Consider the following 23,897-nt stretch of genomic DNA (forward strand, 5'->3'; position numbering starts at 1 on the left):
TTATAAAAGTGAAGTGGCAAGAGAAAAACATAAACCTATTTACCAAGAAGAAATATAGGGGTTTAGATGAGGGGTCATGTCCCCTCAAATCTCCTTGTTCCTAAAGCAGACAGAGCTGCTGATGCTTGTCTTTAAAGATGCCAATTATTTTCTCTGTTTTCCCTTCTTCCTTCTCTGTCATGTTCCCGATAATTGCTTCCTGCATTTTCACATGAATAGGAATCTGTGAAGAAGGAAAAACCTTAGGACCTATCCTGCTCCTTCTTCCTCCCAAAAGAATGGGTTCTTCTGCTCAGCCATTGAAAGAGGAAGTGAAGGAGGCTTTAGAAGCTAAAAGCTAAAATAAGAATGTGGAGATTCCTTGAGTAATGCAGCACTCACAGGCAATTGTCAGGTCCTTACTGAGGTGTAGCTGGCTGAACAGTGCAGTGTCTAATGCCTGGATTAAAGTCTCTCCTTTGTTCTACATAATTCAAAGGTCTCAAGCTAAGGAAAAAACCCCCTACCTATATTTAATGAAAGGAAATTATTTAAATAAATTCTAGATAGACAACCTGTAAGATTCTGAAAATCAAGAAGAATTGATTTTTATTTCGTTTGTATTTTCTGAGCTGTAAATACAGCAGTAATTTTGAAGCCCCTGCTTGTCCTACTTTTGAATCTTTCAAGTGAGAAGCACTGGGCCTGTTGCTGCTGTGGTCAGTGGTCTGAAGCCTTTTGCTCAGTTTGATGCCTCTGCATTATTCTGCTTGGTGAAGGAAAATTATTGAAAAGCAAAAATTTTATTAGAAAAATACCTATTATTTAATATAGGAATTCTTAAAGTTACTGATTGCTGCGGGGTTTATCTAAAAATGGATGGGAAGTGGTATGTTTCAGTTAAGGAGCCTTGTTGGATAACCGAGAAAAGGAAAAATTCCGCAAACAGCCATGCATGCCTTTTAATTTTCTTTCATCTGTGCCATCTTATTGGCTAACACACATTAATCTGTCTTTCCTGGGTTCAATGCATCTCTCACACTGATCCTCCTTGCACACCTATGCCAGCCATCCTCCTGGGAGCACAAACATCTGGGGACAGGCGCCTCTCCCACCACAGGGCTGCAGCAAGAACAGAAAATGTGAAAGTTTGGGTCTGGAGCAGAGCTCACAGATGAGAAACTCTCTCCATGTCAGTAGCAGAATTTTTTCTGTAGTCACTATAACTGAAGTCATTTACATTGAAACCCGTTCAAAAATTACAAGAAACTCTAGTGGTCCTTTTTATATAAAAGGATAAATAGAGCATTTTATTAACACTTTTTGCAGCAACAAAAGTGACACAGTCCACATCTTTTTTCATTAAACACAGCAAAAGCTATGGTCACGTTTTACATCACTTTGAGGCACAAAGCAAAATACTTCTTTTCTTAAGGTCAAGGTATGATTTGCATTTAAAAAAAAGGAGAAAAAACAATCCTCAAGTTGTATATTGCGGTAGCAGGGTTTCCAATCACTAGCACAATACAAAGAACAGACCAGGAATCCAGAATGGATTATTACATACAATAATATTCATTGGATTGAATTAAGAAATGGATCATTGTTGTCATTTTAGAGTATTAAGAAGTGGTCTGGCGTTGCTAACTCCAGTTGGTTCAGTTTGGTTCAATCCCAACAACCCCAAGTATATACAACAAGCTAAATGTAGGTTAATATATCATCTAGAAGGTTATGCACTTCATAATGCATTGCACTTATTGCTTGGTACACTAATGTTGCAGTCACTGTTGAGTTATGCTCAAAGGACAAGCGTGATGCTTGTTGGCTTCTTTCAACCCAACACTAGTTATTTACCACTTTGGTTTAGTGTGAGACCTCATGTTACTCATATTCAGTGTCCATTATTATTATTATTAGGTTTAATTGAAAGACAAATACATCTTTTATTTCAGGGATTTCTAAAATAATGATATTTTCTATAATTACAGTATCTTCAATAAACATATCTATGTATACAACTGTGGCACAATGTGTAAAAATATGAAAGCTATTAAGGGAAGAATAAGGGTTAAATTATTCTCTGTTTCTTCTATGGTTTCAAAATATCCTGCAAAACAAATGCATCTTTTTTATAGGGCTATTTGCTCATAGTAAATTTCTCTTTGGAATTTTGTAAAATACTATATTCTTTTCTATGTTATATTGGGGTATTTTTTCTCTTTTTAAAGACACCAGTACAAATTCAGAATATACTGCAAAGAATAGAATAATAAAGCTTGTATTTTGATAAAGGGATTTACCAGGCTGCCTGAAAAGTCAGACTCAATACTTTATACTGTTTTTATATTAGTTGATAAATGCAGGGAAGAACACGACAACGTCTATATTTTCATGACATTCTGTAAAGGATAGAAACAAAGATTTGTGCCCAAAACATTCAGTATAAAACTCCTAAATAATTCCTTTATTTATCACAGAGTAGCCTGCAGCATGTAATCACCATAAACATACAATATGCCCTATTTGTTCTTTAGGCTTGATACAATTACCAGCAAGGGAACTGGATCAATCCTCGTCAATGCCTGGGACTCAGCCTTTCTTCCTCAAGAAAGCTCTTGTCCTGGGCTAAACACACAACTCCTACATTGCACTGAGTAAATGTGTGTCTTTAACACAGCCTCAATACAGTGTAACAAATATATAAGTGCATTTTTAATGATCAAGTAATTTTGGCTTTCTAAAAAGAGCATTAGATGTGCCAACTTGGTTGCTTAGTTGTGCTTTAATCTGTAATTATGAGTTTTAGCTCTTGTATGCTGTAAAGTATCTACTTGCCTCTATAGTTTTGACCAGTAAACCCTTAAAACTCTAATGTTTATAGAACAAATATAACTTAATGAAAGTGATAACATCACAACTCATACAGATTGCACTTTGATGTATTTTTTTTACAGTAAGACCTTCCTGTTTGATATGTGTTTACATGTTTATACCACATTTTATTTCTGTGTGCAAACAATCACAATGAATTTAATCACAAACACTACAAAATATACCAAATATTTAGGTTTGTTATGAATAATCTCTTTCCTTGTAGTTGTATGAGTCTTGTACTTCCTCTTGTACAAATTCCTCTTTTTTCTCCCAGCCATTAGGCCAGCCACCATTGACCTGGGTCGTAGCACCGTAAGACTTGGTGGTACCATAATTTACATAATTCTGAGTAATGTCCCCTGTCTCCTCAGCAAGTTCATCTTCATGAATAAAGCCACATTTCTCTTCACTTGTCTGTTCAGGGTCTGCCCAGGGCTGTTTCTCTCCCGAAGCAAATATGCCATAGAAGATCACACCTCCATAGTGCACCAAAGCAGCAATGAGGAAGACATACTGCCATTCTTCACGTGTCTGCAAAGAAGAAATTAAAGCAGAAATGAGGAGGACATACAGCCATTCTTCACACTTCTGCAAAGAAGAAATTAAAGCAGAAATGAAGAAGACATACTGCCGTTCTTCACAAATATGTAAAGAAGAAATTAAAGCAGAAATGAGGAAGCCATACTGCCATTCTTCACGTGTCTGTAAAGAGGAAATTTGCCCAACCAGAGTAGCACATAGATTTACCTAATTCCTCTGAGCTGAAAGATTTAAATTAGGGATTGAGGCTGTGAGACCACGTTCACGCATCCATTTCAGAAATATTTATATCCATCTTTCTGTGAAAAATTCATCAGCCCACAAAAGCATCAACCTAATGGGCATACAGTGCAGCATGCCTCAAATTTGCATCCCTGGATGCAAGTCCCAGACTCCAGCAAGGATATCCTGGCAAGTTGTATCATAGAAAGGTCTTTCTCTTGAAACCAGTTGTACCAAACTGGAAGATTTGAGAATGGTATTTCCATTTACCTTGTTCTTTGTCATTGCTCCAACAATTATAGGGCAAACCATTCCAGACAGGGTCCCGACTCCATTAGAAATGCCCATTAAAATGCTAGCATACCTTGGGGCAATGTCTAAGTGGTTGACATTGAATCCTGCAATAGAAAGGTCAGTGAGTGTTCACACCAAGAGCAGAGCAGTGCTTCAGTTGAGAAAAGTGACATGGCATTTTTACTATAACATATTTGGGCTGCTTAATTGCATTTCTTTATCTCTCAAAGACTAACAATGCTTAAATACTCCTAGAGAGACTCTGGGTTTTCATTTTCTTTTAAGGAAATATTTTAAAGGGATACCAGGTTAATTTTCTCCCAAAACTACAGAACAAAACCCCAAAACCTCCCAGCAGTGTCTGTGTGGAGTTGAGAACCCAGAAGATATTTAGGCAAGGAAATAATTTGCATTTCACTGTCCTTTTCATGACCATTTCATGCTGTAAATAACATGTCTTTTCTTCTTCCTGTGTGTAACATGCTCTCTTCCTATTGCCCACATTTTTCTTTTTGTCACATGGACCAGCAGAAGGGAGTTATTTTCTATTCTTCAGCGTTAAATTGGACAAAAAAACCAGGATCTATAACTGAATTACTAATTAATTTTGAAATATATTTACTTGTTCTCTTACATTTTCAGCAGCACAGCTCTGTTGAAAATATATGCCGTAACTATTTAAATAATCTAAAGAGACAGAATGAATTGTTCCCAAAATAAATACCTAAATAAGCAAACGCAGAATTTAAGTGAATACCATCTGTATCCAAACCTTTGGATACAGATGGTACAATGGAAAGGGCAGGCAGTGTGATGTGGTCAGCTTGGGGAAGGTGCAACGCACTTCCCAAATTGTCCAAAAGAAGAATGTGTGACATTAAGGACAGATTTGATTAGAGGAGATTTTGGATGTTTGGCACAAAATGAAAGAGAGCCTGTTTGGGACAGAAGGAGCCAGCATGGGAGAGGATACAAAAATCACAGTGGGAAAACAAGGGGAGGCAGCTGACTTGGGAATGGGAAAGGCAAAGGGATGATGAATCAGCAGGAAAGGGCAATAGCTGAACTTTAATTCAGAAAACAAATCCTGGTAGTTAGGCCCCAAAATAGTATAATGCTAACAGGCCCCAGATTAATTAAATAATAAAATATTAACAAAGAAATAAACAATATACAGTGGAAAAACAATAAAATACTTCTATTTAAACAAAATTGTGTACATTTAGGTATCATTATGTAATACCAGTCCGTTTGTTGTCTATGTTTGATTTCAAGAAAAATCTGTAATGTACATTAGCATCTTAATGAGAAGAGAGTCTAATTTACTGCAATGAACATGGAAAAGATTGAATTATTTGAATAGAAATAATCTAATATAAAAATCTGTAATACCAAATGTACATTCCTTTATCATGACCATAAAAAATATAAATAAATAATATATATTTAAATATTATATATATTTAAATATTATATAGAGTTAAATAAATATATATTTAAATAAATAATGTCCTTTGGGAATTCCAGAGTGGGCTTTTTAATTACTATCCATGAATAAAAGCAAAGATAGATGTTTTGTCTCCCAAGATAAAATAGTTTAGTGTTAATAGTAATATAATCTTACCAGATATGGCAAATCCACTAAAGCCTACAGCAAGCACTAAGAATGAAATAGCCACTCCTTTGCTGTGTGAATATCCCACCACGAGAAGGAGAGTTGCTTCCATACCAAAACCTGGTGAAATAATAAATAAAACCAGACATTGAGTTACATTCCCTATCAAACACTGCAGGCCTTAGAATGCCATGCTGTTTCATAGGAACACAAATAAAACATTACTTACTAATGTAAGTTAGCTAATGCTGAGTAAGTGGCTAAGAGTTGGCAAATTCCCCTCCAAAACCTCATCTATTTATTTAATAGTCTAAATGGTTTTCCAAATTCCAAATAACTCTATGGAAATGGCCTATGACAGCACCTGTGTTTTCTTCTATTTAGTAACCCCATCTGCACTGCATAAAAAATGCAGGAAGTGTTTCCTCCTGAGAGCATACAGCTGTGCAGTTTGTCTCTTTATTCTACACAGAACACGGTATGAGCATCAAATCCCTTCAAGAAACATTTAAATAAAACAAAAAGACTTACCTCCACAGTTCATTATCTTCCTCACATTGGTCGTTGAAACAATCTGCCTGCTTCTTAAAAAGTCAGCAATTTGTCCCCCAATAGGGACAATAATTGTCATCACTAAATGTGGCACAGCAGATAAGATGCCCACCTAAAATTAAAATTAGAATTAGAAAAGCACAAACCATAAGAAAATTTTGATTCTTCATTTTCTGAAGCATTCAGGGGCTAATTAATTATTTCTTTTCAACATCACACTCTGTGTTAAAACTTAGTCTTTTATTTTATTTTATGAAGTACAGTGAGAATTTTTAAGAAGTTCTGATGACAGGACACTTGTTGTTTATAGATTGTTTTCATAGTTTATATTTAAGCTAAAGCTTTTTCCCCTCACTTACAGTCCCCCTGTCAGAATTTTCAGAAAATTCACAATCAGAGGTGTAAAACTGAATTGCTGCATTTCTTTCGGTGTTCAGTGCAGCTTTGCAGCAAGGCTCACATGCCCAGACAGATTCCCTGTGGATCATCATCACACCATGGCCATTTGTCTTTGATTTCTGACCAAGCTGCAAAGTGTACATGGGCAAAAGGTGCGTCTGAAAAGCTTTGTATGTACTGAAAGACAAAATACTGAATATCCACTGGTGGTATTCAAAGTGCGCAGCATACATGGCAAAACAAGAGGTAGTTCTTTTGTGATGGCTGCTCCAATAGATTATATATCTGTTATTCATATTTACCTCCCAGGTCTGGTGCAAACTTCACATGAAGCCCATGGAGCCTCAGACCACCCCTACACCTCACAATTTGCCTCTGTCTTTGCTCCTTCCTGAGTGAGAAAGGGGGAGCAGCTCTCACCACATTAAAGATGCATATAGAAAGGTTAAATATATATCTCTCTCTCTATATCTCTCTCTATATATACATTATATACATATATACATGTATGCATTTATATACATATATATACTTATATATATATACACACATATAACCATACAAAGGTTATATATATATATATATATACACACAAATTATACTGTCTTCCTAGAACAAGATGGCCCTGCTTTTTAAAAGACACCTGGAAAAATCCATTTGTCAGCGTTTTCTAGAAGCTTTGGTGGGATTCTGCAACCCCTGAGGCATCAGGGACAAAGTGAGGTGTGTCTGCTGACACATTTCTAATACCAAGCACAATCTGGGTTTGAGCACTTAACTTGCAACCCCCTTTAAATCATCTCTAAATCTCACTCTGCCTCCACCTTTCCCTATCCCATCCTTTGTCACTTATTCATACTGGTCAAGGAAACAGGAACTGGGATGAGTAGGATTTAAGATATAAATCCATTATAAAGATGTGTAACACTTTCCTATTCTTAATAAATCCTACGATACTTAATTGTAGTAATACTATAATACTTAATGCAATACTTCTTAATAAATACTACAAATACTAGCTCTGATATTTACTTAGTTAAGATAAAAGCTTCACATTCTTTTTACATACCTTGCTTATTTCAAATCCAAACACTTCCTCAAAGTAAGCAGGCTGACTAATTAGCAGCAAGTAAAAAGTCCAGCTTCTACAGAAGTTTGCAACTATTATTGCATAGACTGGCATAGATGTAAAAAATTTCCTCCATGGTGTTTTGTATTTCTGAAACACAGAAAGGGAATCCAGTTACCATGATGGTCATTATCAGCTCTCCATCTTTCCTTCCCCTTTTCTTTAGCTGTGGTCCAACAAGCACTATAGCATATAAATGTTACCACAAAATGCACAAATGGAGAAACTTGGTGATACTTGATTGTATCACAACACTCATGTACAAGTGCTTTAATTTCAGTCATATAAATATGTGCATAAACATTAGACCAAAATAAGAGTGTGTTTAAATAATAATGTCTTTAAAGGACAATATTGCTGCATGTAAGGAAGCAGTTATATTTCACACTAACTACATTATTTCTTTCAGATTTACTGCAAACAAGTATTTGAACATTTAAATCTTAACTGTTCAAATTTAAATCTTGACTGTTCAAATACTGCAGTATTCTACCTTTTTTAAAATCAAGTCTCAGATGAAACTGCTTGGTCAATATATTTTTTGTTTGCATTATTGTATTTTTAAAATAAATTGCAGAAAGAAAGAAATAAAGAAAGACAGATGGAGAACCCTGCTGAGTCCCAGCACCTGTCCACAAATCCAGGCTTCCACCCATCTGTGTTGGACCAAACACAGGATCCATACCCAGATAAGGGCATGAAAATCACTTCAGCAAGAATTCAGGCTTAATTCAGTCTACTATTGATTTGAATACTGCCTTTTCTTAGAAAAACACCAGCCTATATATAGATAGATACTTGCAACATCTTGTATATCTATTAAATTACACTTAAGTAAGAAGTAAGGATTAAGTGACTTAATTAATGAGAAGCCAGCCAGAAAATCTAATTCCCAAACTTGATGGTATGGGAAGAATTTCAGCTTAAATGTTTTAGAAGCAACCAAACCATTGATACAAGATAATCACTTTGAAAAAAATGTTTCATCAAAAAGCCACAGTAAAAAATAGAAATTGCACAGTCCAAATTAGAATTGTATGGACATCTTTCAAAGTAACTAATTTCATATCAGATTTTCAAAACCATGAGCCCTCCTGAATGCAGTTGACTAGCAACTGAAACAGGCCCTCAATAACATCTAAAAATTTCAGCTATCAAATAATGACTTTGTAATATTTTTGGTTCCTTATTTAATACTAAACCAAATTTTTACTAAGTCAAAAATTGTTAATTCCTCAGTTCAGTCAAGAACCAGTGTTCTGACCATATAGGAAATATGATGGGGTCTACTGGGAATGGGTGGTGTAAAAATTTAAGCAGATGAAGTGAGGCTTAAATATTTATTTTTTATTTTCCAGAATGAGTGAACAACCATGGCAATAGTTTCTTTAAAACTTTTCAACAGTTACAGAAATAAGATGATTATTAGTTAGCACAATTGGAGTGTTAAGTGGCTGGAAAATTCAAGGTTCATACATGGTTTTTAGGTCAGACATGGTTCTTGAGAACTAAACCATTACAGAACTAAGATTATGAGAGGCTTGATAACATGTCTCCTGCAAAATGAGAAATAATGGGAATTGTTCTGAATTGTTCCCTGCAATAATGGGAAATGTTCTTATGGATCTCAAAGCATGCTCTATTGCAACTTGCAGTTTTTCTGGCAGACAAAACATAAAACAATAAGGAAGGGCATTTTCTGGTGCTCTGGGGACCTCAAGAGACACTAAGCAGCACTTTTCCTGCAGTTTGCTTTTAGGAAGAGGAAAACCTTCCAGAAATTACTATATAGGAAGGAAACTGACTTTTTCAGCTCAAGATATAAGAAAAGTCTAAATGAAGGTGCAGTTTCAAATGTAGCTGTACCTCTTTTTTGTAATTTGGAGTAGACAAAGAGGCATAAATTCCATGAGTTATCTGCCACAAGAACTGTGCTCTCTTAGTGCAAAAGAGGAATCCACCCAGAAATCCACCAGCAGATTTAAGATCTTCCCATCCCCTGGGAACACATTTGCTCAAATTTTTCAAAGTACACTTTTCAGTCTGAAGGTGAGTGTTTGATTTTTTTGTTGCTGTCTTTTTTGGGTTGCTGGGGTGTTTATTTTTCTTACAATCTCATTGGAAACCAGTGTGTGGGTAATGTTCTTACTTCCATTGCACCTAGGAGGTTGGCACTCTCTCCAATGCTTTCTTCTATGTATCTCCTTTCTTCATCTGTGATTGTAGGATGCTTGGCAGGACTCTCATATGAAACCAAAAGCCAAAACATGTACCAGACTATACCAAAGCTCCCTTGGGAACAGAAAGAAAGACTTTTAAAAGAAATGCACAATAAAGCAGCAAACAAGGAAGAAAAATCTGTGAAGAATTACAACAAATTTAAATGGCAATTTTTGATTTTTGTCAATGAGTTCTCTCAGTAGAGATAACTCTACAACAGAGAGTTTGGTCCTGGGAATAATACTTATGCAAAATACATGCAGGACTATGGCACAGTGAAGTAGTTTTTGCTTTGTTTACAGGATTATTTCACTGTAAGTGAATATTCAGTGATCTTAACATCAATTTGTGCCCTGAAAGAGCTTCCATTTCATTTCACCAAGCTGTAAATGAAGGCCCATCCAGCTTTAAGATGCTGATGTTTGATTACTGCACTAAATTTTTACCTGCAGAATAGAAGACTGGCAACTTTTTCAACATAGCAATGCACTTCCTGAGTAGTTTATTAAATTCCTATAATGCTTCCACTTAATTCACACAAACACAGACTGAATTCCCTTGGGGCATTCTTTTCTGCCAGTGTAGGTTAACATAACTGGTGTGGATAAAGTTATGTAGGTCTTCAGATAAAAATCAGGACAACTTATTCAGGGCAGGCACTCTAAATGTGCAGTTTTGTCAGTGTGAGAGGTGTTAATGTAAGCAGAGATGCTATAGATCTGCCCAGAAGTTTGCACTGCTTGTGCTAAAAGTAATGGAGGTTTCAAGGTGAGCTAGCTTTTCTTATTTTATTATCTTGCTTCCTTACATACTCTTCTCTTTAAATTCTGTTCTCTCATTGGTCTTTTCTCTAGGCTGTATTTTTAGATTAAAAGTCCCACTTCTCTGGGGGTTTTTTGTCCTCTTGACAGTAGCTGTTACATTTTTGGAAAGGGTAGAGGAAGGTGCCACAGTCCTGGGGTGAGAGGAGCAGAAATGCATACCATACACATAGAACACAGAAGACCACCCAGTGTATTGCACCAGAATCCCAGCCAAAGGCATTGCAATCACGGCCCCCGCATAGGAACCTACAAAACAACACACGTGGGTCAGCAGGGGGGGAAAAATCAGTGTCAACACACTCATGCATTACAAACGGAGGGGAGGCAGAAAGGCAGAGTTACTCACCACAAAAGGAGGTGGTTGCTAACCTACTCCTCTCTAATGGGGGGGCCCACTTGCTCCAAATGCCGTGGCAGGCAGGGTAGGTGACCCCCTGGGAAATGGGGGGCCACAGGTTAGCTAAAGCTGGTCAGGCACTCACTCGGTTGTCTTTGCATGAGCTTTTGTCTCTAATCGCTAGCAACAAGAGGCTGAGAATGCTTTTTTGCACCTTTGCAGCAAAATCTGAGTGCAGCCACAGAAAAGCGTCAGTATCTGTTCAAGCTGGGTTTTGTGTGTCACTTCAAATCATTACAGAGACCATAAGAAACAAATATAAACCATGTTTCCTTTCCAAATCATTAAAGAGACTGAATTAAACAAATATAAAACATGTTCCCCCCCTTCCAGGAAAGAATTCCAAATAATTAAAGAGCATTAGTGCACAAGAACCAGAGTCAAGGGAAGGATGACAACACAGATTCTCTGAAGTCTTGCTAATGCAGGACCCATTTATCCAACCCTTATCTTCTTTACCTAACATTTAAAGCAAAATTTAGGAAATACTGGTTAAAGTGACACTGCTCTACAACTAGAAAACAAGATCTATAAACATTTAGAAATATACCCTTAAGAGAAGTTTATTCCCTCTGTCTTTAATGAACCTACTTGAGCATATAAAGTAAGTATTTGAATTATATTATTTGACTTGCTTTAAACCAGCTACCTTTTAGGTCTCTCTTCAAAACCAGCCTTTAACTTAGCAATGGAAAAATTAAACCTGCAGTGTTTAAATTTTAGAAGCTATTATATGGAATGTACAGTAATTCCTGATTAAGATGTACAAATGTACACAAATTTGTGATTAAAAATTATGGTATATGCATATAGACCATATATATATATGTGTGTGTGTGTATAAGTTACATACAATAACTTATATAAAGGTTATATAGGGAAAGGGAAAGGGAAAGGGAAAGGGAAAGGGAAAGGGAAAGGGAAAGGGAAAGGGAAAGGGAAAGGGAAAGGGAAAGGGAAAGGGAAAGGGAAAGGGAAAGGGAAAGGGAAAGGAAAGGAAAGGAAAGGAAAGGAAAGGAAAGGAAAGGAAAGGAAAGGAAAGGAAAGGAAAGGAAAGGAAAGGAAGGGAAAGGGAAAGGGAAAGGAAAGGAAAGGAAAGGAAAGGAAAGGAAAGGAAAGGAAAGGAAAGGAAAGGAAAGGAAAGGAAAGGAAAGGAAAGGAAAGGAAAGGAAAGGAAAGGAAAGGAAAGGAAAGGAAAGGAAAGGAAAGGAAAGGAAAGGAAAGGAAAGGAAAGGAAAGGAAAGGAAAGGAAAGGAAAGGAAAGGAAAGGAAAGGAAAGGAAAGGAAAGGAAAGGAAAAAGGGGAAAGGAAAAAGGGGAAAGGAAAAAGGGGAAAGGAAAAAGGGGAAAGGAAAAAGGGGAAAGGCTCAATTATTTTTTCCCTCTTTTAAATTATGGTAAATCTCTTATTCATTCCAACAAAAACATAGCATGGTCAGGACTTAAGATATAACCTCAGGTTTTAGTTAAATATTTATTCTGTGATGCTGTCTAACAAGTAACTGTTGAGAATTTCACCAATATCAGCCTTATGCAGTACAGGAGTTCAGTGAAACATCAGTGCTAAATGCATATCTCACTGGCTTCTCATTTTGCCATGACATTTCATAGCTGAAGGAAAATCAAACAGCAGTAATTCATACATTGAAATCCTTTGCACTCACCATCAGTAATAAATTTACAACCATTTCTATCTTCCTTGCAGAGCTCCAGCTGCTAGTTAAAGGCTAACAAACACTATTGCATTTACTGGTTTTACAGTTCTCCATACCTCCACAAGGCCCTGCAGGATCCTCACGAAGATGACACATCCGTAGTGCACCCTGGCTGCAGATGGGATCAGCATGTTCAGGGAAGATGTCAGCAGTATAGCAGCACCAAACACCCTGCAAAGGCAGCAAAAAGGGGAAAGGAAGTGACTCCAGTGCTCTCCCGACTGATTTGTTCTACATACATATGCTCATGTGTCAATGTGCATGTTCCCTACGTGTGTTCTTTATATGAATGTATGATTGCACTGGAAAAGTGTCTGCTTCCATCTAGAATAATAATCTGTCTGTGAGACCAAACATGGGTATGTTCATCTATTTAGCATCATTTCCTAAGGAAGTATATCTTATAGAATCACAGGTATAGATATTTTACTGTTCTTTATACAGGGAATATACTGGCTGCACTGGAAAATTGCCTACTTCCATCTAGTGTAATAATCTGTTTTGTTGGACCAAACATGGGTATGTTCATCTATTTAGCATCATTTCCTAAGGAAATATATCTTATAGAATCACAGGTATAGATATTTTACTGTTCTTTATATGGGGAATATACTGACTGCATTGGAAAAGTGTTTGCTTCCATCTAGTGTAATAACCTGTTTTGTTGGACCAAACATGGATGTTTTCATCTATTTAGCATCATTTCCTAAGGAAATATATCTTATGCAATCACAGGTATAGATATTAATTTACCTATAAACACCCACTTTAATTTTCACACTAATTTCCATCAAATCTGGTTGAATTCTCCGCCCTCTGGAAACAAAGTTAGAATTTGTCTCCAAAGGGTGTGCTGAAACAGATGGTCAGCAAAAGAGTTTCTCGTGTGCTTTAATTGTAAGAAAGTGACACCATACATTCACTCCTTATAAAGCAGAACAGAATTCACTTTCATACAGGCCAAAAGCATGGGGAAGAATTTTAGAGCTGGGATTTTCTTAGACACAAGGCATAATCAATCTGGAAACATATATCTGTAGAAACCAGATAATTCTGACTGCTGTTTTTTCACAGGTTACTCACTGAAAATTTCTCATTTTGATTCCACAGCACCCTAATTTGAAATAAAGCACCTTACAAAGTCTAAATAAATGCATGATGTGGTGATTAATTTTCAATTCCACTGATTTGATTGAATTTTTATTTGATTCCATTAATATCCACCTCTTGTAGCAGGAAACTTTTTCCCCAGCATTATTGTGTCTTTTTTTTTTTCCTAAAGCTACATAATGCAAATGTAAATCTGATGACATATGACATCACAGTATCTGATGTGGAACTGATTTGACAGAAACCTTTGACCTCCACTTGTGTTCTTCAGAAACTGGTACAGTGCCATGAGTCACTGAGAAACAGACCTTGGGCTAAAGATGCAGGATGAAAATCCTCCTCAAAGGCATAATATTCCACATTCTGCATTGTGAAAAATGCATGTATTTTATGGTTGGCTTTTTGCAAATATTGACATGAACATTATATGTGTTGTGTTAGAAAGTGATGCTGTATTAATTCTCTTAAGTAGTGTGTTAAATATAGTTTTAGGTCATAAAAAATGGTAAAATAGAAACGATGTTATGTAGGATACTTTTTTTAAAGAAAGGACTCGCAGTGAGGTAGCAGCCACAGGACACCTGAATCTTTCAGAGAAAGGGAATTTATTGCTCCATTATCAGAAGAAATGAACTCCTTCCCGCCTCGAAGGCACTGTCAGTGTTCAGAGGAAGAAGCTGACACTGCCCAGACAGAATCCTGTGTTTGAATGGAATTTATGCATCATGGATGAGGTGTATGAATATGCAACAGGCTGTTGCTTTTAAGGGTTAATCCTCTGTAAACGTGGGGCCTTTTTTGGGCTTATTTTGCCCAGAAAAGGTACCTGGACATCCATAACTCTTTGTCTCTATTGTCTCATATTGTCCTAATTCAATTTGCCCAAATTATTATTACTCTAATTGTATTACTATTTTTAATAACCATTTTATTACTATTAAACTCTAAAAATTTTAAAAACAAATGATTGGCGTTTTTCACATGCATGCAGAATCACAGTCTGAAACAAATCTTCAAATAGCAAGCTGGGTATATCCACATTTGTTTGACCCATATTAAAGGGCGTGGTAAGGAATCTTTTGGGCTAAAGAACACTAAATCTCCTCATTGTGCTCCCTTTGATCTCTAGGTCAATAAAACAATATTTAGCTGTCTGTACAGCATATTTCTGGCTCTGCTTGTCAGCATGTTACATACATTTGCTGGCACCTGATTGTGTTGCACTGTGAGGAATATTCTGACCTAAATTGTCTTCTACTCTTGATTTCTTAATGTGTAAATTTCTACTCCTAAACTACCTGCACTTCATTTCCTTAGAATTTAACACCTCCTTATGTTCACATAAACTCCACTGGTGCCTTGGCATGGTAAAACCAGGTGAAAGAAGAATATTTAAAAATGCCATCTCTTTACAAGGATGAGATTTACAAGATTGGTGCTGTAGGTAATGCTTCTTCAAGGAAATTCCCTCAAGTTTTTTAATCCTGTATCAGAAATCAGCTTCTACTTGCACACAGCTGAAAGCTGATTTTCCCAGAACTGCCTCTTGCCCTCGTGTTTACTGAAGAGAAGATCTTTCCTTGAGTCTGCTCCTTATAGAAGACAAGGAAAATGTAGCTGAAGGAATGGTCAGAGACATGCTTCCTCCACATTGAAATCTGGCCTGCATTTAGACACACAAGCACTGTGAATATTCACTTACACCAGGGTGTGGGTGATGAAACAATTCTGCAGCATCACTTGGGAGCCAATTCTCTCTCTGAACTATGCTTTATAACAATGACTTCCTCTCTCTCCTCAAAAATCTAATGGTTTGAAAGCAGAATAAGTTAGAGTTAAATAATGATTCTTGCAAGAAATGGCTTTTTGATGCTTTTTGTGAGTCCCTATTAGAAGTGATGTCATGCATGGCAATTTTAGTGAGTCCATTTCCTCTATAGCTCTTAATCAAGAGCACATAAATCTTCCTATATTTGCTTTGTGTCTCTCAGCACACAATCATAAAACTCATAAGCATTTCTCCTTAAGGCCCCTTAATCTTCTTAGCTTTATTTCCATAAATACTAAATACTACCTAACAATATACAGTGCTGTTTTTTGTAAAGCCTTACCCTTTTATTGCTTTAAGTATCTCACTTACCAATATTTATTATTATTTAGATCAAATAAAACTTATTTTGAGCTACAGTCAATCAATCAAAATATATTTGAATGCAGCTCACATTTGAATAGATTTAGTTGGGAAATGGAACATTCTGATTGTTCCTAGGGCATTTCTAAACTATTTTGCTGACTCACACATCAAACCCTCAAATTGTGCTATGCTTTTTTTATTTTTTTTTGCTTACATTTTTTTCTTCTATTAAGCTAGAGATTTGTGATGCTTTATGTTTAATGAGAGCACCTTGCTCAATTTTTCTACAAGGCTAACTCCAGCAGTGGGTTAGAAAGTTTAGATTCCTGATGTAGCCATGGCAAATTAAGTGTGTGTGTGGTTCCACTGTCGTTTCCAGCTTGTTTAGGAGTGTTTGTTCCACTGCAGTTTTGTGCAATCTGTACATTTTTGTACAAATTTGCACATTTTTGTACAATCTGTACATTTTTGTATGGGTTTGTACATTTTTGTACAGTTTTATACAATTTTGTACAAGCGCCTCTTTGCCCTCCTGGCGTTCTGGTGTCACACTGAGCGAGGAGCTGTGGCCCTGGCTGGACACACATTTTTAGAGCTGCTGTGCCCTTGGTGCCTCCTCCAGATGTGTTTGCACAGCTGGGCTCTGGAGTCCCTGGGCTCCAAACTCCGCACAAGGTTTTAATGCCATGGCACAAAGTAAAACCTTTACCAGATTGAGGGTAAACTCTGGGAAATTGGAGTTATAGCACAGAGATAGGGCAGGTGAGACCAATGGCACTGCCGTAATTCTGGGCCCTTGCATTAGGATGGAATTAAAATGCCATGGCATGTCTGCAGCAGCCCCTAGCCTTGCAAAAAAAATTCCTTTCTGACTCAAAATCAGCAACTGTGCAACTACATCTAGAAGAAAATAAACACATGCAGAAGAACACAATAAATACAGTAGTAGTGTGTCAAAGAGAGGGGAAAACCCCAATAAATTCTGGTCCTCATAAGTGACAAGAAGCAGTCCTGAAACAGAAAAATATGCTTTATTTATCTATTTCTATATCTATTTCTGAGTAGAGTAGAAGTATTTCTACTCTATTTCTATTTCTACTTCTACTCTAGAGTAGAAGTATTTCTACTCTGAGACTGAGCAGACTCAGTCCCAAAAATCAGAATCTAACATTGATCTTCAGTGTTTTGCTGACCCTGGCCTCAAAGGTCACGAACTGTGACTTAATCCTCCTGCAATACAAGGAGTAATAACAGCAAAATCATATTTGAATGTGAGACATTTGGGATAGGAGAAGAGAAAGGAAATTACTTTGACAGCTCAGGAGAAGGGCTTAAAATGGAATGAGGTTTGCAGGGGGAATTAATCTGTTTGGGTTCCAAGTCAACTGGCTCATTTTTCTCTTTTAAACAAAAGAAAAACAAGTGTATTTTTGGATTCCTAACCTCTGCATCTGTGCAGCAGCCCTGTTGTCATCCTCCTTTGTCAGGAAATTCACATTCCATGGGCACTCTGCAGTGTTACAGATATTCTGCAGAGTTTTACAGATTTAGTTACACAGCTGGAAGCTGAGTCACAGGGCACAGGCAGATGGAGGGAATATCCAGTTACACACAGGACAGCTGAAAGTGAGGAGCCCTCATTAGAGGCATCCTCTACCCCAGGGACTGGCAATGAAAATTGCTGCAAAGGATTCATGGAACATAAAACTAAAGGCCCTTTTAGGTGTGTATGTGGTGGGATCAATTCCTCATCTGAGCCTCCTGCATTTTTATTTGTGTCAATTTTTAATATATTTGATAAATTCCACAATATTGACATCTCTATTCTCTGGATAATAACAAAACACTGAAGATCAATGTTAGATTCTGATTTTTGGGACGGAGTCTACTCAGTCTAGAAATAGAAATAGAAGGAATCTTTTCTAAAGCATATGAAGTACCTTAACTAAATTTGTCCTTTAAAAAAGATTGAAAAGTAATTCTGCATATTAAAAATGAATTTTTAAACATTCCTTTAAACAAGAAAATGCTGTAGTTTTAAGATGTGTAAATATATGCTCTATCAGTGAATTATTAACATAATTTCATTAAAATTCAAAATAATTAAAGAACAGTAAGCCTTGGTCACTTACAACTACAAAACACCATTGCATGTATTTGAACAGATTTGGATTCAAAAATACAAAAGTATAGAAAGCATTCCATGGCTTCCATAGAAAATTAATTCAGGAGTGTAACTGAATAGTTTTTCCCCACAAAGTGCCACTGATCATCATGTCATGGAAGATCTATCTGCTGAATAGAAAACTTTGATTATTTTGCTGATTTTCTAGGGAATCATAGGGTGTGGGTGGGTGTGTGGGGATGTGTGTGAAAGCATTTTGCACCACTACAATAAATTAAATTCAAAATATTATAAATTGGTCTACTCTGTCTGTAAATAGGAACCTATGGAAAATGTAAACTGTGGCTGTTTCTGAACAACCTCTGATTTGACAATTTCACATGAATATTGATCATATTCTAGAGGACATTATTTTCATTGGATGAAGTATGTGTATTGATCAAATACTTGATTTGTAAATAAGTCACAGTTACAAATTCATTAGGTAAATTCATTAGGTAAATTTGTTAGGTAAATAGGGTGGAAAATAAAGAGGATTGAAAACACAAGCTTTCTTCTGAAGTTTTCCCAACCCAGTTTAAAGACTAGATGAAAAAAACCTGCCATTATAAAAGAAATGCAATTTATTTGGATTCAAGCTGGTGAATTGGTTTGCCATTTTCCTTACAGAAATCACATTAAATATGTTGAAGAAAGACTTATTTTATGAAATATGTATAAAAACCTAGCCTGGGTTTTGCCTCTCCTTTGCTGTTCTTTATTGAACAGTGATTTTTGGGAGAGTCCTTGTACACAACACAGACATGGTTCTGCTGTATTTTCACACAATCCAAACCATATTTTGTCTGAGAGGAGCTGCAAGGCTCAAGGCTGAATTAAATGCTTCATTTTGTTCCAGTAAAACACAATGTCTAGAAAGAAGCAAGAGAGGACCTAGCTGGAATGTCTGTGGGCTTACAGCAGCTTTTCAGAATGTTTTCTTCTGTTAATGACACTTTGCCATCAACTCCTTAACTTAGATTTTTCTTTGAATATATAGAAATTTCAGGGCTTAACTGACACATTTCTCTCCTTACAAAGCACATTTCTACCTGTACCAGGTGTGATGATCAGGGCCTTCTAAGAGTTTGATACAGAACTTGTGCATTTTGATGGCCTGAATGTGCAATGGTTCGATCTGCCACATTGGAAGATGAAAAAATCCCAAAATATTCACGAGACTTTAGGCAAAACAGAGGATTCAAAGGGCTGCATCAAGCACTGGTGTGAAATGCCATGCAAAGATGAAACCCATGTGAATCAGCAAGCCAGAAGAGGAAATCTTTTACATTTCTCCTTCAAACCCCACTGATGCCACTGATTCCACCAAGCCCACAGTGTTCAGGCTGTGTTTTCCATTGCTTGTTCACAGATCTGGTTTTTGATATGTCAGTGTGTATTTTATAAAAACTTGGGCACTCTTGGATGACAGCATCATAAGAATGGATGCTAAATGTAAAAGAACCCTGGGTCATTAAATTCAAATTGTTGTTCTTACCAGCAAGTGCATTTACATTATCCTTTCAGAAACAGATCAGTTTCCAGCTGAGAAGTTACCAGCATTTGGCCTACTTAGTAGTTTTCCTTTTTCAACGTTTTACTTCATATATTCAGTATATAACTTCTATATGTAGAATACATATATATATATAAATATATATATATCCACTATATGTCTTCTACCCATGTTGTTTTATTTTCATGGTTTCCACAACCTCAATCCTATTTTCTTTCTTTTGCATCACTAAGCAAATCAGGTGCTCTACACCTTGTCTTGCTTTTTTCCTTCATTCATGTGCTCACTCTACCAATCCTCTCTCTTTCCTGTCTGAATTCAGCTGGGGAATCTCTCAACCTGTGGTTTTGTTTTACAACTCATTATTTCTATATATGTCTAGATAAAGCTCTGACTCATTCCTTCTAGCTCATTAGCTTTGGGACAGCTTGCTCTTTAAATATGTAATCTGCTAAATAATGTTTCAAACCAGGGCTGTCTCACTCAAATCACCTTACCAACATGCTGTGGATCAACTGATTTAGAGATATATAACACAGTTATCACAGCAATTACCTGTAGGTTTAATTTTAAAATGTTTTCTGGAGTTGTTTGGGAGGATAACTACTATGTGCTGGACTCAAAAGCTGGATATCTGTACTGCTTTTTGGGGTGTTTTCTGATTTATGGGGCACAGCTGATTGTGTCAGAACTGCTCAGAGCAAAGGCAGATTCCTTCAGAGCACAGTGACAGTGACATTAGTGGTTTTATGCAATGAAAACAACCTAAATAACATTTTGTTGCATCAAACCCAGTGTACAAATTGTTTTGGACTGAAGTAACAAAGCAACTAGAGGTGATTAAGGATACCTGTTGCACAGAGTGTGCGCTATTAATGCTCAGAAGCATCCCTGGGTTTTGTTCAGAGACAGTTTATTTATTATTATTATTATTATTATTATTATTATTATTATTATTATTATTATTATCATCATCATCATCATCATCATCATCATCATTATTTAATTATTATTATTTAATTATTTCTTAGATACCACTGTTAATGCAGTATGGATTTGCGGAAACTCAGGACTAGAAGAGAATTGGGGGCAAAGTGATTTGACAGCATTGACATATTGGGATGATGTAATCCTAATAAATAAGAAGTTTCTTTATCAGCTCATACTGAAAGAGGTGTCCTGACATGGGGGTTGGAATTGGGTGTTTTTTAAGGCCTCTTCCAACCCAAACCATTTTAGGATTTTCTGAAGGTATCTGGTGTAATTTAATGAAAGCTGTGTTGTGGATTTTATACAGATAAAGACTTCAAAGGATTCTCATCAATGGAGGAAGGAATGCAAAAAATAAGCTCAAATTTCAAACATATCTCTACTCCTGTAGTTATATCTCAACAAGGAGGGCTAAATTTGGAAAATTTTAGATTTAGTCCTGAAAAAATTAGTCAAGGATAAATGCAAGATTTGGTTACACTACCTGTATTGATTTTTAAAAAAATTATATACCTATCATCTCACTTGCTCATTTCCTTTGTAGCCTAAATACTCCTGATAATATTTGTCTTAGTCTAGTTGTCTTTCTCAGTCTGTAATCACCCTGTGGTAATCACATATCCTCTGGACACAGAGAGAGACATAGCTGTCCCAGGATTTCCTGGGAAGCTGGGAGAAATCTCAGGGAAAGAATTAAAAGAAAACAATTCTTAATTTCTTTCTGTAACTGTTGTTACAGATATGATTCTCTGGTGGTGTTCGCAGGGGTCCCAGGATGAGGGAAGATATGAGAATCCTGACTCCGTGTTTCAGAAGGAAACATGATTTATTATTTTACGATATATATTATGTTAAAAGAAAATGGTATATCAAACTATATTAAAGAAAGAGAAAGGAGACATCAGAAGGCTATCAAAGAAAGGAATGGAATGATAATAAAATCTTGTGACTGACCACAGTCCCAACACAGCTGGACCTGTGACTGGTCATCAAGTAGAAACAATTCACATGGACCAATCACAGTTGCGCCTGTTGCATTCCACAGCAGCAGATAATTATTGTTTTTCTTTTACTTTGAGGCCTCTCAGCTTCTCAGGAGAAAAAATCCTGGCAAAGGGATTTTTCATAAAATATGTCTGTGACATGATTCTCCAGAGTGTGCTATTCATAGTTCACCACTAGTGTGAGAGAAGATTCCTGAAGGCCAATCAGGTCTTAGGGCCACCATTGTTTCTATTAGAACTGTAGATTCCTAATAAAAAAATGTCTTTTCATGCCTCCTGATGATGGGGTCTCTGTGTCACCTTTGGCTGTCCTCAGTACTCCTTTGGTGATAATAACCCTGCTTTTGTTAACTTTTACTTGTGTTTATGTATTTCAAATTAACTAAGCAGAACTGAAGCCATCATGGGGAGATGCTGTTTAGCTGTTCTGTGGCACATACAGTCATTCTGATTTATTTCTAGTACAGGCTCTTTCCCAATGACTCTTGACCCATCTCCTGTAAACATCCCCCTGTGAAACGCTCACCCTGACAATTTATGTTTTCCTAAATGATAGACAGAATGCAGTGTTCTGTTCCGAACTGGGCCTTTAATTTGCATGAAACAGCACAGGGCTAACAAAACTGGGATTGTGCCATGAATATTGGAGTGGTAGATGAGCTCAGCCACCCAAAAACCAGAGACAATAATCTGCCTTTGCCATTAGAGAGGAACACTTGTCCCCTAGGCTGAACACGCTTCATAGGAGAATTGCTTAAAACTGAACTTCTTTAAAAACAGTCTGTGGCCAGAAGCCATGTACAACAGCTTTACTTGGCTTTCTTAAATCAAGATAAAGCAGGTTATTTTCATTGCTGTGTGTGTATGGGAGGAGGGGGATGTGTCTCTGTGCTCCTCACACTAAATCCTATTAGGAGCCCTTCATGAAGCATTAATATGTAAGAGCCGACCTCCCGCCACCTAATCCAGTTTAATAAGGGCTTGGATACATTATTAATTTTTGTCACACATCTGAGGCCCCCTTTTATCCAGCAAAACCCCCACCCAAATCCCTTGTTGCATCATTAAATTGTGGAAACAGCTTCATCACTCGTGACAGAGAAATGGAAGGGCCCTGAACCATATGGCAGAGGCAGCACCAGTCTCCCCAGTGCCCTTCCTGGTCACACTGGGACTCAGAGGATCTGCCCTGAGCAGGGTGACAGAGCCATCCTGGGGTTTTGTGCAGTTTTGGCTCCTTTGCCAGGAGCAGATGAGCCCACAGCAGTGCCAGGGTAGAGAGCAGCCCGGCCTGCAGGATTTGGGGCTGGATGTGAAATGTGGGGCACCAGTCTCCCCAGTCCCTTCCTGTTCATACTGGGACTCAGAGGAGCCTACACTGTGCAGGGTGACAAAGCCATCCTGGGGGTTTTGTGCAGTTTTGGCTCCTTTGCCTGGAGCAGATGAGCCCACAGCAGTGCCAGGGTAGAGAGCAGCCCGGCCTGCAGGATTTGGGGATGGATGTGAAATGTGGGGCACCAGTCTCCCCAGTCCCTTCCTGGTCACACTGGGACTCAGAGGAGCTTACACTGAGCAGGGTGACAGAGCCATCCTGGGGTTTTGTGCAGTTTTGGCTCCTTTGCCAGGAGCAGATGAGCCCAGAGCAGTGCCAGGGTAGAGAGCAGCCAGGCCTGCAGGATTTGGGCCTGGATGTGAAATGTGGGGCACCAGTCTCCCCAGTTCCTTCCTGTTCACACTGGGACTCAGAGGAGCTTACACTGAGCAGGGTGACAGAGCCATCCTGGGGTTTTGTGCAGTTTTGGCTCCTTTGCCTGGAGCAGATGAGCCCAGAGCAGTGCCAGGGTAGAGAGCAGCCCGGCCTGCAGGATTTGGGGCTGGATGTGAAATGTGGGGCTGCAAGGGCAGCTCTGGGGCCCCCTCACAATGCAAGGTCAGCTCAAGTCCTCAGGAGTTCAGAAGTTGGCACTTCTTTAATCAGCCTCTAATCCCCTGCTCGTGCTGTGAATTAATCTTGGTTTGCAAAGCAGAATATACACAATGTGCCTGCCTGCTAAAAGAATGGAATAATTTATCTTTTTAAAATAGGAAAACGTAAATGTCAACTTCTGGACATCTTTCTACTTGTGTTGCTAAACCAACACTTGACCTTAAATTTTGATGCTTGTCCTAATTAAGGCAGAGTTGGGGAGATTCTGATTTCACTGACATGCCAATGAC

General features: G+C 37.5%; 1 protein-coding gene across 1 annotated transcript in view; it reads right to left on the bottom strand.

Annotated features, from left to right (window-relative positions):
• Positions 1-1,260: 1,260 nt before the first annotated feature.
• The window catches only part of SLC17A6 (solute carrier family 17 member 6), a 31,837-nt gene continuing 9,200 nt past the window's right edge, over positions 1,261-23,897 (bottom strand). Inside the window, exons 4-12 of the mRNA XM_074543898.1 lie at positions 12,819-12,933; positions 10,998-11,085; positions 10,811-10,897; positions 9,757-9,899; positions 7,548-7,697; positions 6,059-6,191; positions 5,537-5,647; positions 3,889-4,016; positions 1,261-3,387 (exon numbers count right to left, since the gene is read on the bottom strand). Coding sequence (XP_074399999.1) covers positions 3,055-3,387; positions 3,889-4,016; positions 5,537-5,647; positions 6,059-6,191; positions 7,548-7,697; positions 9,757-9,899; positions 10,811-10,897; positions 10,998-11,085; positions 12,819-12,933 — 1,288 coding nt within the window. The 3' untranslated portion in view covers positions 1,261-3,054. The remainder of the gene's footprint in view (positions 3,388-3,888; positions 4,017-5,536; positions 5,648-6,058; positions 6,192-7,547; positions 7,698-9,756; positions 9,900-10,810; positions 10,898-10,997; positions 11,086-12,818; positions 12,934-23,897) is intronic.

The sequence above is a fragment of the Zonotrichia albicollis genome, chromosome 6, assembly GCF_047830755.1.
Source record: "Zonotrichia albicollis isolate bZonAlb1 chromosome 6, bZonAlb1.hap1, whole genome shotgun sequence".
NCBI classification, from domain to species: domain Eukaryota; kingdom Metazoa; phylum Chordata; class Aves; order Passeriformes; family Passerellidae; genus Zonotrichia; species Zonotrichia albicollis.